Here is a 15,267-nt window from a genome sequence, read left to right on the forward strand (position 1 = left end):
CAGAAAAATGTCTGCTGCTTTAAAGGTCCCAATGAGCTCAGTGGCTTCACAGTGGCCAAATGGAAGAAGTTTGGAACCAACAAGACTCTTCCTTGAGCTGGCCGTCCCTCTAAAATGAGTGATCGTGGGAGAAGGGTTTTAGTTAGGGAGGTGACCAATAACTCGATGGTCACTCTGACAGAGCTCCAGGATTCCTCTGTGGAAAGAGGAGAACCTTCCAGAAGGAAGACCATCACTGAACCACTCCACCAATCAGGCCTGTATGGTAGAGTTGCCAGACGGAAGCCACTCCTTAGTAAAAGGCACATGGCAGCCCACCTGGAGTTTGCTAAAAGGCACCTGAAAGACTCTCAGACCATCAGAATCAAAATTCTCTGGTCTTATGAGACAAAGATTAAACTCTTTGGCGTGAATGCCAAGCGTTATGTTTGGAGGACACCAGGAACCGCTCATCACCTGGCCAATACCATCCCTACAGTGAAGCATGGTGGTGGCAGCATCATGCCGTGGGGATGTTTTTCAGTGGCAGGAACTGGGAGACTATTCAGGATTGAGGGAAAGATATGCAGCAATGTACAGAGAAATTCTGGAGGAAAACCTGCTCCACAGCGCACTTGACCTCAGACTGGGTCGAAGGTTCATCTTTCAACAGGACAACGACCCTAAGCACACAGCCAAGATATCGAAGGAGTGGCTTCAGGACAACTCTGTGAATGTCCTAGAGTGGCCCAGCCAGAGCCCAGACTTGAATCCCATTGAACATCTCTGGAGGGATCTGAAAATGGCTGATGGAGCTCGTGAGGTTCTGTAAAGAGGAATGGGCAGAACTCGCCAAAGATGGGTGTGGCAAGCTTGTGGTTTCATATTCCAAAAGACTTGAGGCTGTAATTGCTGCCAAAGGTGCCATAACAAAGTATTGCGCAAAGGCTTTTTACGTTACGTTCTTTATTCCTAATAAATTTGCAAATATTAAAAAAAAAACTTTTTTCATGATGTCATTATGGTATATTGTGTGTAGAATTTTGAGGGGGGGAAAAGACTGAAACATAACACAATGTGGAGAAAGTGAAGTGCTGTGAATACTTTTCCGTAATTTGAATATAATATCATGCCAATTCAAAAAATAATAAAAATAATGAGGATAACTTCCCTTTTCACAGTGTGTTTGATTCTGTTCATACGTTAGCATGGTGTGGTACCCTCTGCAGCCTGCATAATGAGTCTGACCAATAACTTAACCTCTATTTTGCAATAAATTTTTACCTTATCGAGGACCTGGTCAAATGCAGACTATTCAAATACTGTCATCAAGTGAAAGAGATGATAAATATTGAAACCCTTTTGTTTAACCAAAGAGGCGATCAACTAATGAAAGCCATGTCAGGGAACTAATAAATCTGGCCAAATGCAGACCAGATACACTAAGGTTGCCATCACACTGGGTCCATTTAGCTTCTATTTAACAATATCGCTTGGCAACATCACAAAAGCAGCAGTTTATTTCCTGGTTTTGGAACTGATAGCATTCAAACTGCACCAGAGTTCTAACGAACCATACCCCAGACCACTGTTTTCTAGCGGACCCTGGTCCGGACCTGGGTCCGCGTTCGGTAGACTGCGTTCACATTAGCAAAAATCACCGAACCATCGGTCCAAATAAACTCGGGTCAGGAGCAAACGGTCTAGTGTGAATGCGCCCTTGGTATGCAATCAGTTAGACCAGCAGTGTGTAGGCCTACCAGAGGCTCCACACTACAGTACTTCAGAAAGGGCTTTGTTTAAAAACGCCTTTAGATTGAATCAGTGCTGTTAGTAAATTGTTGGCTTTTGAGTAGAAAGTTATAACATTTCCTGTTTTACATTTATTAAATGTTTATTATAACATTTATCTGTTATTAATGTTATGCAGGACCATATGGTATTTAGTTACCAGATCGGCCTCACATATAGAAACAGTTCATGGAGTCATAATAATATTACATCACTTAACTCTACACACACCTTGAGGCCAATGATGTAGAAAGCCTTTATTTTGAGAGAAAGGTTGGTTAGAATTGTCAACAGTTGGTTTAGGATCAACAATGTATGTGAGTGGTATACATGTGTGTACAGCCGTATAGGTATGTAAGCATTTCACTACTCATTATACTTGTATGTGACAAATAAAACTTGAACATGGACTTGGTAGTGTATAAAAAAGGCGGTCAGTAGGTAAGTTAAAATAAATGTAAACTACATTTCATTAAAATACTGAATGATTATGACTACATGCGGCAATCCAAAACCTTTCTGGACATGGAAGCTTCTTCAAGAAAATCTAATTTTTGCAGACCTTCTTCATAAGCTTGGGTGGGCCCAGCCATGGTTGACTCCAGACCTCAAAATAGCATGTGTATGGCTGAAAGAGAAAAATGAAAGTGTTTGTAAATTGAACGTAACATTTTACATTTACAGCTAATGCTGCCTTCACATGTTTTTAAGCAATAATTAAGTGGTCTCACAAGCACCCAGCACCATACGTTTAAGCTTATACTCGTTTTTATGATTAAAACATGTTTTACATTATTCATATTTCATGGCTGTCTTGATCCTTGTCTTTTACTCTTCATTGTTACACTGGAAACGGTAATCAGCAGAAATATTTTGAACTAACAAACACATAGTCTTTGTAGTATCCCATGGTTGTGCAACTTAAAAGTTGGAATAACTACTTCACAACTCTGGATACTAGGCCATAATCAGACAGGTCAAACAATACCAAGTCGTAAAAAACAAGTAGTCATGAGACCAGCATTTCAAATAACTTTGGGTGTCCTTGGCACACATCTCCTGTGGGGATGGTTTGCAGCCAGATATAACCATTTCCACTTCAAACCTGTACATGGTCCCTGAAACAACCTGTAGGAACAAGCACATAATACTACACATTGGATTTCAGGCTCATTGAAAGCGTAGACATGCATGTGTATAATGATACATGTCAATATGGAGGCAAAGGAAAGAGAAATGACTGCAGACAAACCTGACTCGTAGCCTTGATCACTTTCACCACTTTGTAGATGTACACATCATTACTCTGCTTGTTGAATTCACCGACTGCGAAATTCAAAGCGTCTTTCACCGCAGGAATATTAACATCTGTATCGGTCATTTCTCCGGACATTGGAGAGGTGCTGACCCTGGCAAAAGCCAGGATGACCAGTAGGGTTGCAGTTGTCCAGAACATGGCCTCTGCTTCTGTTCAAGGGAGCGGACAGTGATTCTCTTGAAAGGTCTGAGGCAGTTAATTTCTAATCGCCTCTATATATACTGCATGGTGACATTGATGATTGAAGACTGAAGTATTTGAACAATAGATAAACAGTAGATACACCTATAGGGCTAACAGCAAGGTTTCAGGTGGAGCAGACAGCGCATTCCTAAGAGATGCAGGTCACAACCTTACGGTCATGTCTAACAACATACTGTATCTAAACTGAAAGCATGGGTGTAATTCATCATGCATTTTGGTTGAAAATTCACACCTGTTCTTCCCGGTTGAGTTCTCATCACACAGATATAACACACAGACTATTCTTAGGAGATGCAGGTCACACCCTTATGCTCATGTTATGTCATGACTAATAGTATACTGTATCTCAACTGAAAGCATGTGTGTAATTCATCACTTTTCTGATTAGTTTAAACTGTTCCCACCACTATTTTAATATTGCAACCAGATCATGGCATGCGTTTTGGTTGAAAATTCACACCCGTTCACATCACACAGATATGACACGCAGAGTATGTCACAATTATGTCATGACTAACACAAGTCCAGTCATTTTAAGCCAAAATAGGGGTCAACGTTGAACAAATTGCAACAGAAGCAACACTGTATCTCAACTGAGAGCATGGGTGTAATTTGTGGTGGGGGTGGTAGGGTCATGGTCCTATCACTTCTCTGATTACTTAAAACATTCCCCTCCACTATTTAGATATTAATTGCATAAGGGTTTAAATTGCGACCTGATCATAGCACGTTTTTTGGTTCCAAATTCACATCCGTTAATCTCCATTGAATTGCTCAGTCCTCATCAGACAGATATCACACGCAGCTGCCTGGATACTTGTGGTCAGAAAATCAACTGAGGTGTAACCAACAGGAACTGTCGTATAGGAATGAGGGTAGGCCACTGAGAACCATATCAGGTCAAGGGTCAGAAAAACATATCACACCGAACATTATGTTTGTATCAGAAGCCTTGTCCGTTTACTGTACATCAAAAGTCTATGGGCTCTATTTTGGCGATCCAAAACGCTTGGTCACTGGTGCTAAGCTTAAAGATGTTTTTGGGCATGACCAGCCCACATTCATCATGATTTCGTTGGGCGCATTGTTCAAAAAGGTTGTACTAATTCTTTTAATTAACCAGAAGTGTGTTTTGGGCGTGACATGCACCAATTAGACCTTCATCTCCCATTCCTTTTAAAAGCCATGTGCGCTTAAACAATGGCGAATTGTTATAACAACGGCGCAGTTACCTGGATGACAGGAACGGTTCACCCACGAAGAAACCGATATGCTCGTGCGTGAGGTGAAGGCCTGCAAGCACACTATTTACGGGGACACGAAAACACCACCAAAAACTCTCTAAGGTGAAGCAGGTGTGGGAGGAGGTTGCGGCGAGCGCGTCTTCATCTTCTGGCATCACCAGAACAGCTGCACAATGCCGTAAACGGTACAATGATATCAGGAGACAGGGAAAGCAAAAGCTCGCCGTGAACCGAAAACAGCTTTTGGAGACGGGAGGGGGACTGGGCAATACTGAGGGTCTGACACCAGCGGAGGACCTCGCTGCCTCTACCCTCAGTGCAGAAAGCATTGAGGGATTTGGAGGGCGTCCAACATCAAGGGCAGTCAATGCTTACTATACATACAGGCTTATATACATACAGACTTCTTGTGAAAATGGTTTTGTTTAATCATTTTATTGTATCACTTCATATTAATACCTGAAACTAAGCCATACAATAAATAAACCAAAATGTCCAGCAGCTCTGCTGGCTGAAGATCCTCCTGAGCCCGGAACCAGTGGAGTGGAGCAGGGTGCAGTTGTGGAGGAAGAAGTGCAACATCAAGGTCCAGGTGGGGCGCGAGGAACAGGAGGAAATTTCTTCTTTTGTGTCTAATAATGCCTTTCTTTTTTGACAAGGAAGATCATAGATTCAAAACAAAATAGCCACACACAAACATAAGAGTCATAAGCAGACCGACATATTAATTAAAATAACATCTGATCCAGCGCCGCGGACTGAGACAGGAAATGTAGTCTAATGTGGAACCAAGATGTGAATTTTAACATTACCATTTTGCCGGGTTGATGGGGTCAGGTGGGGTTTGAAAATTCAATTCATAACACTTTGGTTATGGCAATTCACAAGGTCTAAAAAAAATATTAGACTGGTAGACTGACATAGCCTAGAAATCTAGACGCACCCTAGCGGCAGCAAATTACATTTTAATGTGGGACTGACATTGAAAATGAGTGAAAGTTGAGAATGGCCTTTGGAGTGGGCGGGTTTAATAATTCCAGACAGTCGACAGATGTCGCTAGACCTGTAGTTTCCTCACATTTGCCCGAGTCAGAACCGAACGGGGTCAAGCTCTTCGTCTTGGAACGTAGCCTACTCTATCGTAGGTCACCTACTGTACACGCAGCCTTAACAATCTTTGGTAGAAGTAGGCCTAAGGTAGCTCATGAACCTGACTAATGTAACGCCCGAAGACTAAAACTTGCTTTAGAAAATTCGACGTGATATTCACCATGCAGGCAGTCGAACATATTCTGTGAGTAGCTCTTTCATCACAGCACAAAATTTGAGTTTTGAGTTTGCAGGGCACATTTAAGCAAGTTAGCATAACTGAGGGGGGCATTGTTACGGGTTTATCAAAAGTGGGCTACACCTGCGTGTTTGCGCTCGCCAGTCTGAACAGCGTTGTTGCAGGTTAGCTTACGCATAGCTCGCATTACTGTCACACTCCCTCCCTCCGGGCCTGAACCAGACTAGCCCTTTGCTGAAAGCTGGGAAAGAAAAAGTAGCAGAGCAGGAGGAAATGAAATGTAAAGTTATGTTCGTTTTCCACCACTCTAGCCTAACGTCCCTAGTGAAAATCTCTGAGGGAGGCCTAGCTCGGCGACTAGTCTCACAATAATGCTATGAAAAATAACTTTCTAACTATTAGGCCTACACAGCAACTAAAGAAAACAACAAGTAGCCTAGCCTACACATTCTGTAATTGTTGCGTGGTGCGTGCGTATTCTGCTCAAACAAAAGATGTGCGCATATTTCTTTCTGCATTGTTCTGCATTTTGATCAAGTGTTTACAAACTTTACATAAAAATGGTAAATAGCCTATACTGTCATGCAGTTAATGGGATACTGTGCAGAGTTGGGAAGTCATGGTAGGCCAATTTGGTGTGAATACACATGGGAAATCATATCTCGTTGAGTAGTGCGTACGGCCAGAGAATGTCTAATAAGTCCGTAGACGGGCTCTGGTACGGCCGTATACCTGCAGGCGCGCCTGCGTCTAGGCTTCTGCAAAAGATAGGATTTTATTAGGTTGAGGCAACAAGTGAGTTGTAGGATGACAATTTTCTTAAAGGCTACCCTGAATAGCAGAACAAATGGTTTATTTCACTGTCTATGGAGAAAAACGAGCGGAAAGACATTGGACCCAGAAAGAGATTTATTACCCCATTATTGCATCCTCACTTAATAACGGAATAGTATGTTGCATAATGAGTCTGACCAACAACTTAACCTCTGTTTTGCAATGACTTATTATTACCCAACCGAGGACTTACGAGCTGTTACATTTGTTAATTTCTGAAATAGTGATTTTGTATTCTGCAGGGAAACCCTTCAAAGTTTGGACCAACAACAACTACAGCTGTTGTCACTGTCTACAGTAGGGGTTGGACTTGTAACATGGTACCTGATATTCAAGAAAAAGGTTGCAAAGACCATCCCTATGGGTCAGGGTTGGTGGGCGAGAGGTGAGAGATCACTCAGTGAAGATGAGACAATACATCCTTTCACAGTAGAGGCATCTGAGGATGAAATTCAGGTAAAAAAAGAAATGGAAAAATGTAAATCATACCTGTATATAGAATATGAATAATACTCCAGTTGAATTGTACCCTTTATATGGTGACTTATAGGTGTTTTTGTTTTTAGGACCTTTATAGACGTATTGATCAAACAAGGTATACTGAGCCACTGGAAGATGGCCGCTTCCATTATGGCTTCAATTCTGTTTACCTCAGAAAGGTTGTGTCATACTGGAGGAATCAATTTGACTGGAACAAGCAGGTGAAGGTGCTGAACAAGTATCCACATTTCAAAACCAAAATAGAAGGTGAGTCTACAGGATCAGAGGCCCGTTGCACAAAAGTAGGATCAAGATATTCAGGATAAGTGACTGAGCTGAGCTCAATGAATCCAAAACAAGAGCGTCCAGGCTTAATTGGTTGCACAAAGACCAAGCCAGGATGAGCAGACACGGATTTATCAAGCCAGGTGAAACCTATCCTGGATAAGTGCGCGCTCACGGATCCCTCAAATAGACCCCGCCACCGATCACAGATTCACTGATTCACCATGGCAAGTAGAGCGGCTTCATTGCTACAGTACGGTGTAAAGTAGGTAGCGATAGCCTTTTCACAATAGCAACACCTCTCTCTAGGAGAATATTGCAACTAGTGTTGCGACCACCACGCGCGAGTATAAATGGTTACGGCGCGCACGTGACGTTATATTGTCGCATGACAGGTCGGGAATGGCGAGTATGTATAAGACATAATTAAAAAGAAAGGCAACACCGCCACAGTGTTAAAGCAAAGCAATCTTCCCTGATGACGACAGTGGTCGGCTGGTGAGGGACCAATATGTGTTAAATTAGTTAATATGCGCGCTTTAAAGTTAAGTTAAATATGTCCTGCAGTGGTAGAGATGCATGCTGTGAATTTCAGTTAAATATGTCGTGCAGTGGCAGAGGAATTTGGCCCTAATATTCCGTCATTTTATATATAGCCTTATATGCAACATCATCTAAAAATCATCATTTATCCAAAATGATTGAAATTAATGATCACAAACGTTTAAATAATGACAGTGGGTCTAGTTATATGTGATAACAATGGGTAGTGGAATAACTATTGGTTTCCGTTTGTGGTAACTGCTGACTGAGATAAGGGATGAGATTAGATTCTGGAATTTAGCCTGGTCTGGAGCAGGCTAGCTCCACAGAATAAATCTCCATGGTAACTTATACCATAACATATCCTACTGCCCCCATCCCGCTTTTGTGCAACCGGATCACGGATAAATTGAGCCAGGATAACCAAGTTTCCCAGCTTAATCCCTTATCCTAGTTTTGTGCAATGGGCCCCAGGTCTGAATACTCCATTTAATGATATCAACCAGTCCCAAAAGATATAAAAACGCTTGTACTAAAGGCCTGTCTTTACTTTGATCTCAGGACTGGATATCCACTTCATTCGTGTGCGTCCACAGTATCGCGAAGGACAGAGGGTCTTGCCTCTCATGCTAGTCCATGGATGGCCAGGTTCTTTCTTTGAGTTCTACAAGATCCTTCCACTGCTCACAGAGACACAGGATGGCCTGGCATTTGAAGTCATCTGTCCCTCTATCCCAGGATACGGCTACTCAGAAGCCCCACATAAACAGGGTAAAGAAAATCATCACATAGTCCTATGTATAAGTATGTATTGTGTATTTAAGTATGTTCCCATAAAGTTCAAAGGTAGAACATTTAAAAAACGGCCTCAGGGCCGAAATTGATTTGGATATTTATTTTTTTCCAATTTCAGAAGTCAATCTGAAGTCACTTTCTTGGTCTTTTAGGCCTGTCAGTGCTCAGTGTTGCCAATTTAGTGACTTTGTTGCTAGATTTAGTGACTTTTGGCCATCCCTACTGACAGAAAACATTTTCTAGCAACTAGCGAGTTTCGCCTGTTTCGTTTATGAACATCGCGTTCGCCCAGTGTTGCCCCATGATTATAGAAGTAATGACTGGCCTATATGTAGTATCAGCCCATGTTATTGCAAGGAAGTAGATGTTTTATTGATCTCAGCTCAGATTTGTTGTCAACAACGTCATTCGAAGGCAACCAGCTGCAGTAGCCTAACTTCTAGTGAGATTACATCAGAGACAGGTAGCTATGGCATGACAGGGAAACTAGGGATACACTTGCCAGCATCGTTCAACAAGCACATTGATCAAAGGGAAGTGGGCTACAGCTTCTTTTACAAGCAGAGCAAATAATTCAAATCGAGCATACAAGTTAGAAAAACCTATTTGTTTAGACTGTCGGCTGAGGGAAAAAAGAGAGATTCTGTCACTGTCCGAGTGGACATTTATATATAGCCATTGTCTTTAGGTTAAATTGTGTGTATGTTAAAGTTATAATGATTTAACAATGCAAAACAGAAGCAGCTCTGGCAATGGAAGTCAATAAATAATTTCCGGGTCATAGCAATCGGAAAAAATATATATATCAAAATCATTTTGGCCCTGAGGCCGTATTTTAAATGTTTACTTTTGAGCTGACCATGAAATCAAAAGTCTGAAAAACAAAGCATTATTTGTTTGTTTGTATCACATTCATAAACAAATAATGAAATAACCATTCATTTGTTAATTTTTTGTTTTTGGATTCTCAATAGAATATCAAATGAACGATTCATACATGGACCATTTAGCTAAATATTATTTGTAATATTTGATATTGTAAGCACAACACATACTGCTTGAATTTTGCCCATCATGTGATGCTGTCACTTAGGCTATATACTGTATTTGAATATGTCCTGATGTGTTTGATCTCCAGGATTTAACTCGATGGACGCTGCTCGAGTCTTTCTGAAGCTGATGGAGCGTTTGGGATTCACAGAGTTCTACCTTCAGGGGGGTGACTGGGGCTCTCTAATCACGACCAATATGGCCCAGATGAAGCCTAAGTAAGGATGTCCTTTCATTCAGTCTTTACTGCTGATTTAAAGGAGCTATGATTTGATTTGCGTTGAAAGCAGCCATACAACACTCTTCCATCAACTTGCATGGTATATAATACAGCGCCACCTGTGGTACAAAGTGGTATTACAAGAGAGCCAGCCTGCTGCTAGCTGGTTTGCATGCTAACTTTAGTGGATCATATCTGGGCAACAGACAACACATTACTTTAAAACGATTGTTGCATCACATTCTGTAGCTCGTAGGTGATTTCTGACAGTTTTCAACAAAACAATACACAAAACACCTTTTCAAAAAACAGAATAAAATAAACCTCGCACAGTTTCACTCTGAATTATAGCACCAACTTTCTGCTCTTACTTGTAGATGCATCAGAGGCCTCCACTTGAACATGCTTGCTGTGACACGGGGAGGTCTTGGTATGCTGCTGTCTCTGATCATTGGACCATACCTGCCTTTCCTGGTTGGCTTCACACGTGAAGATGTCCGTCGGCTCTTCCCATACTTTGAAAAGAATGTGTATGAAATACTGAAGGAGTCGGGGTATCTGCACATTCAGGCCACCAAGCCAGACACAGCAGGTAGACTTTGACTTTCAGCAGGTGGCTGCTCTTGTTTTAAAAATACAAGACTTCATGACTAATGATTGTGTTGTTACCCCTTTTATGTGTTCTGTTTGCATTGTCCTGGTTTCACTATTATGACAATGGTTGAATGCATAATTGAGCTACAATGATACCGCCATGTTACATATGAATGCAGTGGTGTATAGTGGACCACTAGCAGCAGCTGTAGCAGAAACTCTGATTCCATCTTCCATTACAGGCTGTGGAGTGAACGACTCCCCAGTTGGGCTGGCTGCCTACATTCTGGAGAAATTCTCCTCTTGGACTGATAAGCAGAACAGAGATCTAGAAGATGGGGGCTTGGAGAGGTGAGCTGCTAGTTATGTCACAGAGTTTTTTAAGAAAATCACAATGTTTTTTCCTCTACATTTATTTTAGAACTCTTTAATGATCTATATGCACATAGCTCTTCTTCAAAGGACGTTTTTCTTATCTGATACAGGAATTATTCCCTGGATGACCTTCTCACCAATGTCATGATCTACTGGACCACTGGAACCATTGTCTCCTCAATGCGTTTCTATAAAGAGAACCTGAAATCTAATCCAGAAAAGAGAATAGATTCCAGGTCAGTGTGATATAAAGAATTATGCCATATGAATTTTTCTATTTTCTATACAAATCCTTTGAAGTTCAGCGTTCACAGCGCTCCTTGCCCTCGGTGGAAAAAAGCCCTCGCCGCACTCAGAGCGGTGAAAGTTGAAATCTGTTTAACTTTTACAACAGCGCTGGGCTCGTCAATGTCACTTCTCTCTCGACCACCAATCAAAACATTGTAACATAGCAACAATAAACACTCGACTGACGCGCTCTGAAAATGAGGTTGAGGGCGCAAAAAAAGCCCAAAAAAAAACAGTTGATGGACACATGCCCTTATTGTTCAACTCTATACAGTAGTAAAATATGTCGCAGAGTGTTGATTTGTTGCATACATTGTGAATTGTTTTTTTTTTTTAAATAAAAAAAAGAAAAGAAAAGATGATCAGAAAACAGAAGACCAACTCTGAGCTGTCCACCTTTCCAGTGACCATCTACCTGCTTATTGGTAAACGTAGACTTTTTGCCTGCAGGACTGGCATTTATGTGCCGATGGGATTTGCGGCTTTCCCCCAAGAGCTGCTTCACTGCCCCCAGGCCTGGGCCCGCTGGAGGTACAAGGACATCCGCTCCTACACCTACATGTCCAGCGGGGGGCACTTTGCTGCCTTTGAGGAGCCCAAGCTGCTGGCAGACGACTTTGTGCAGTTTGTGGAAAAGGTGGAATGCAAAAAATTGTGAATTGCATATTAACTTGTAGTTGTCTGAAAAAGCGTATTAGGTTTGTTTGTAAAATTGAAAAAAAGAGAAATACTACGGCGATGATAAAATTACTTATGATAACCAAAATTCACAGTAAGGAAGAGTTATACTGACTGCACTTTTATATAAAAAATAACTTTGTTAAGCCATTTTATTGTAAAATAAATACTACAGTGACAGTAAAGTTATTTAATTTTTTACGATAATTAGTGCTGTCATTAAATTGCTGGCTTTTAGTTGAAAATTCTCAAAAAAAAATCATAAAAATTCACAAAAAGATTAATATGCTGATTGCACTTTTATAAAAAGTAACTGTGTTAAAAAAGATGTTGTGTTTAAAAGTCATATAATATAATGGAGCTCCATATAACTAATTTGTTTAAGGGCCATTCACACCAAGTATGATAACTATAATGATAACGGCAGAAAAGTATTGTTGTAGCTAATATGAAAGACCGCGTACATGCATAAACTATAACTATAACGGCATGAAGAATGATATTTTTAGGGATCACTTTCAGAGTGATTTTGAGAATGATAAAAAGGTGACATTCATCAACACAATGAGAGATTTTTTTTTTTTCTTATCATTGGTCAGCGTGGACGCTTTTATCATTATAGTTATCTTCATAGTTATCGTTCCTGGTGTGAACGGCCCTTAAGCTTGGGCAGCAACTTGATATGACTCTGGCATTAGACATTTTGGTAATTTATTATCTACAAATATAGACAATAATAGACATTCAAATACTAATAAATAACTATCAAGTGAAAGAGGTGATGAATATTGAAAGCGTTTTGTTGTAACCGAGATCACAAGAGGTGATCAATTAGAAATGAATGCCCTGTCAGGGAACTGTAATACATCTGGCCAGATGTAGACCAGATACATTTAGTATGCAAACAGTTTGATCAGCAGTGTATACCAGAGGCTTTACACAGAACTTGTGGAAGGGCTTTGTTTGAAAAATGCCTGCGGTGCTGTCTGTAAATTGTTGTTTTTTAGAAAATTAAAACCTTTGCATTCATAAATGTTCAATTCTCAGTAGGTTGGTTTACATGGACAGTTTATTTCAGTTCAGTTAGTTTCATTCAGATTAAACTATTCCAATTAAAAAATGTGTGCCGTCTGTTTACATGGGTACGTTCTATTCCGATCAGGTGCTTACAGGCACTCTAGAATCTTAGATCGGAATAGCCATTGTTGCTTTACTTTACCTGATTGACTGTTCAGTCGGAATGAGAACAGAGTAGTTTTATTCCGATCAAGGTGTTATTGTGTCATTTTTATTCAGATTGAGCCATTTTTCAGATTCTAATCAGAATAAAAGTGTCGATGTAAACCCACCTTGTATTGTTAATGTTATGAAGGGTTTATGTATTTTTGTAGAGTGCACATAACTCATAACAAAACTCCTGAAGCCTAAAGGTGAAGAAAAATGTCCTTTGATGTATTAATAATGTCACAACTTTTCAAAACAACACTGTTCAAAACTGAAACACACAGAAAAAAAATCATGGAGTGTGTTGTCTCAGCTGAGACAAAAAGGACCATATGTATAGTTTTTAGTTATGCAATCTGCCTCAGATATAGGAACAATTCATGGAGTCACAACATAATCACATCACTCCACGCACACCTTAAGGCCGATGGTGTAGAAAACCTTTATTTTGAGAGAAAGGTTGGTTAGAATTGTCAACAGTTGGTTAAGGTTCAACAATTTATATTAGTGGTATGTGTGTACAGCAGTATACTGTAGGTATGTAAGCATTTCACTGCTCATTATACTTGTATGCGTAGGCTATGTGGCAAATAAAACTTGAACTTGGACTTGGTAGTATAAAAAATAGACAGTCAGTAGGTAAGTTAAAATAAATGTAAACTAAATTTCATTAAAATACTGAATGATTATGACTACATGCGGCAATCCAAAACCTTTCTGGACATGGAAGCTTCTTCAAGAAAATCTAATTTTTGCAGACATTCTTCATAAGATTGGGTGGGCCCAGCCATGGTTGACTCCAGACCTCAAAATAGCATGTGTATGGCTGAAAGAGAAACATGAAAGTGTTTGTAAATTGAACGTTTTACATTTTACATTTACAGCTAATGCTGCCTTCACATGCTTTTAAGCAATAATTTCAAGGGGGAATTCAGACATCAGTTTGATAGCCGAGTTGGGATGACCATGTCACTTTGTGGTCCATTTGTAATTTTTTTTTGGACTTTTGGACTTGATAACCAATGTTACAGTTTGTCACTTGCAAGCTGCATATACATATCTCACATAGCACCCAGCACCATATGTTTGAGCTTATAAATGTTTTTATAATTAAAACATTCATATGTTTTACATTATTCATATTTACTCACTTATATATACTATATATATTACTCACTTGATCCTTGTTTTTTACATTGTTACACTGGAAACGGTTATCAGCAGAAATATTTTGAACTAACATACACATATTCTTTGTAGTATCCCATGGTTGTGCAACTTAAAATTCGGAATAACTACTGGATACTCTGGATACTAGGCCATCATCACGCAATCAAGTCAAACAATACAGTCATAAAAAAGTAGTCATGAGACCATCATTTCAAATAACTTTGGGTGTACACTAAAATGGTCAGCATACCTTTTTGAGCTCTGAGTTGTCCATGGCACACATCTCCTGTGGGGATGACTTGTAGCCAGATATAACCATTTCCACTTCAAACCTGTACATGGTCCCTGAAACAACCTGTAGGAACAAGCATATAATACTACACATTGGATTTCAGGCTCATTGAAAGCGTAGACATGCATGTGTATAATGATACATGTCAATATGGAGGCAAAGGAAAGAGAAATGACTGCAGACAAACCTGACTCGTAGCCTTGATCACTTGCACCACTTTGTAGATGTACACATCATTACTCTGCGTGTTGAATTCATCGACTGCGAAATTCAAAGCGTCTTTCACCTCAGGAATATTAACATCTGTATCGGTTATTGCTCCGGCCATTGTAGAAGTGCTGACCCTGGCAAAAGCCAGGGTGACCAGTAGGGTTGCAGTTGTCCAGAACATGGCCTCTGCTTCTGTTCAAGGGAGCAGAGAGTGATTCTCTTGAAAGGTCTGAGGCAGTTAATTTCTGATCGCCTCTATATAAACTGCATGGTGACATTGATGATTAAGGGGGAGGACTGTAGTGTTTTGAACAATGGATAAACAGTAGATAAAACTATAGGGCTAACAGGAAAGTTTCAGGTGGAGCTGACAGCATATCACTAGAAAATGAGGTCACTGGCAAC

General features: G+C 40.3%; 2 protein-coding genes across 5 annotated transcripts; one reads left to right on the forward strand and one right to left on the reverse strand.

Moving 5' to 3' along the window:
* Positions 1-2,234: 2,234 nt before the first annotated feature.
* On the reverse strand, positions 2,235-15,066 carry LOC143124146 (cystatin-like). Of its 2 annotated transcripts, none has more exons than XM_076285485.1 (3): positions 14,840-15,066; positions 14,611-14,715; positions 2,235-2,398 (listed from the first exon to the last, which is right to left on the reverse strand). In XM_076285485.1, the coding sequence occupies exons 1-3, from the start codon at positions 15,041-15,043 to the stop codon at positions 2,318-2,320; spliced, it is 390 nt and encodes a 129-aa protein (XP_076141600.1). In that variant the 5' UTR covers positions 15,044-15,066; the 3' UTR covers positions 2,235-2,317. The 2 variants fall into 2 exon arrangements, with proteins under 2 accessions (XP_076141600.1, XP_076141599.1); XM_076285484.1 differs by lacking the exon at positions 2,235-2,398 and adding an exon at positions 13,440-14,016.
* On the forward strand, positions 5,610-13,310 carry LOC143124145 (epoxide hydrolase 1-like). 3 transcript variants are annotated; one of them, XM_076285483.1, is made up of 9 exons: positions 5,610-5,677; positions 6,901-7,114; positions 7,225-7,405; positions 8,528-8,737; positions 9,900-10,029; positions 10,409-10,623; positions 10,868-10,976; positions 11,111-11,236; positions 11,739-13,310. In XM_076285483.1, exons 2-9 carry the CDS (start codon positions 7,019-7,021, stop codon positions 11,944-11,946), a joined length of 1,275 nt encoding a protein of 424 aa, XP_076141598.1. In that variant the 5' UTR covers positions 5,610-5,677; positions 6,901-7,018; the 3' UTR covers positions 11,947-13,310. The 3 variants fall into 3 exon arrangements, with proteins under 3 accessions (XP_076141598.1, XP_076141596.1, XP_076141597.1); XM_076285481.1 differs by having other exon boundaries at positions 5,621-5,830; XM_076285482.1 differs by lacking the exon at positions 11,111-11,236 and having other exon boundaries at positions 5,621-5,830.
* Positions 15,067-15,267: the final 201 nt, after the last annotated feature.

Source organism: Alosa pseudoharengus, unplaced genomic scaffold (assembly GCF_046254945.1).
Source record: "Alosa pseudoharengus isolate Yale_2024_CS ecotype anadromous, Long Island Sound unplaced genomic scaffold, YU_APseudo_1.1 YU_APseudo_1.1_scf_15, whole genome shotgun sequence".
Classification (NCBI taxonomy): Eukaryota; Metazoa; Chordata; class Actinopteri; order Clupeiformes; family Clupeidae; genus Alosa; species Alosa pseudoharengus.

Coding starts and splice junctions, on each gene's coding strand:
- LOC143124146 (XM_076285485.1), bottom strand. CDS start 15,043: ATGTTCTGGACAACTGCAACCCTACTGGTCACCCTGGCTTTTGCCAGG. Junction 14,716..14,839: donor TGATCAAGGCTACGAGTCAG/GTTTGTCTGCAG, acceptor TTGTTCCTACAG/GTTGTTTCAGGGACCATGTA. Junction 2,399..14,610: donor ACAACTCAGAGCTCAAAAAG/GTATGCTGACCA, acceptor TTTCTCTTTCAG/CCATACACATGCTATTTTGA.
- LOC143124145 (XM_076285481.1), top strand. CDS start 5,808: ATGCAGGCAGTCGAACATATTCT. Junction 8,738..9,899: donor AGAAGCCCCACATAAACAGG/GTAAAGAAAATC, acceptor TTTGATCTCCAG/GATTTAACTCGATGGACGCT. Junction 10,977..11,110: donor GAAGATGGGGGCTTGGAGAG/GTGAGCTGCTAG, acceptor TATCTGATACAG/GAATTATTCCCTGGATGACC.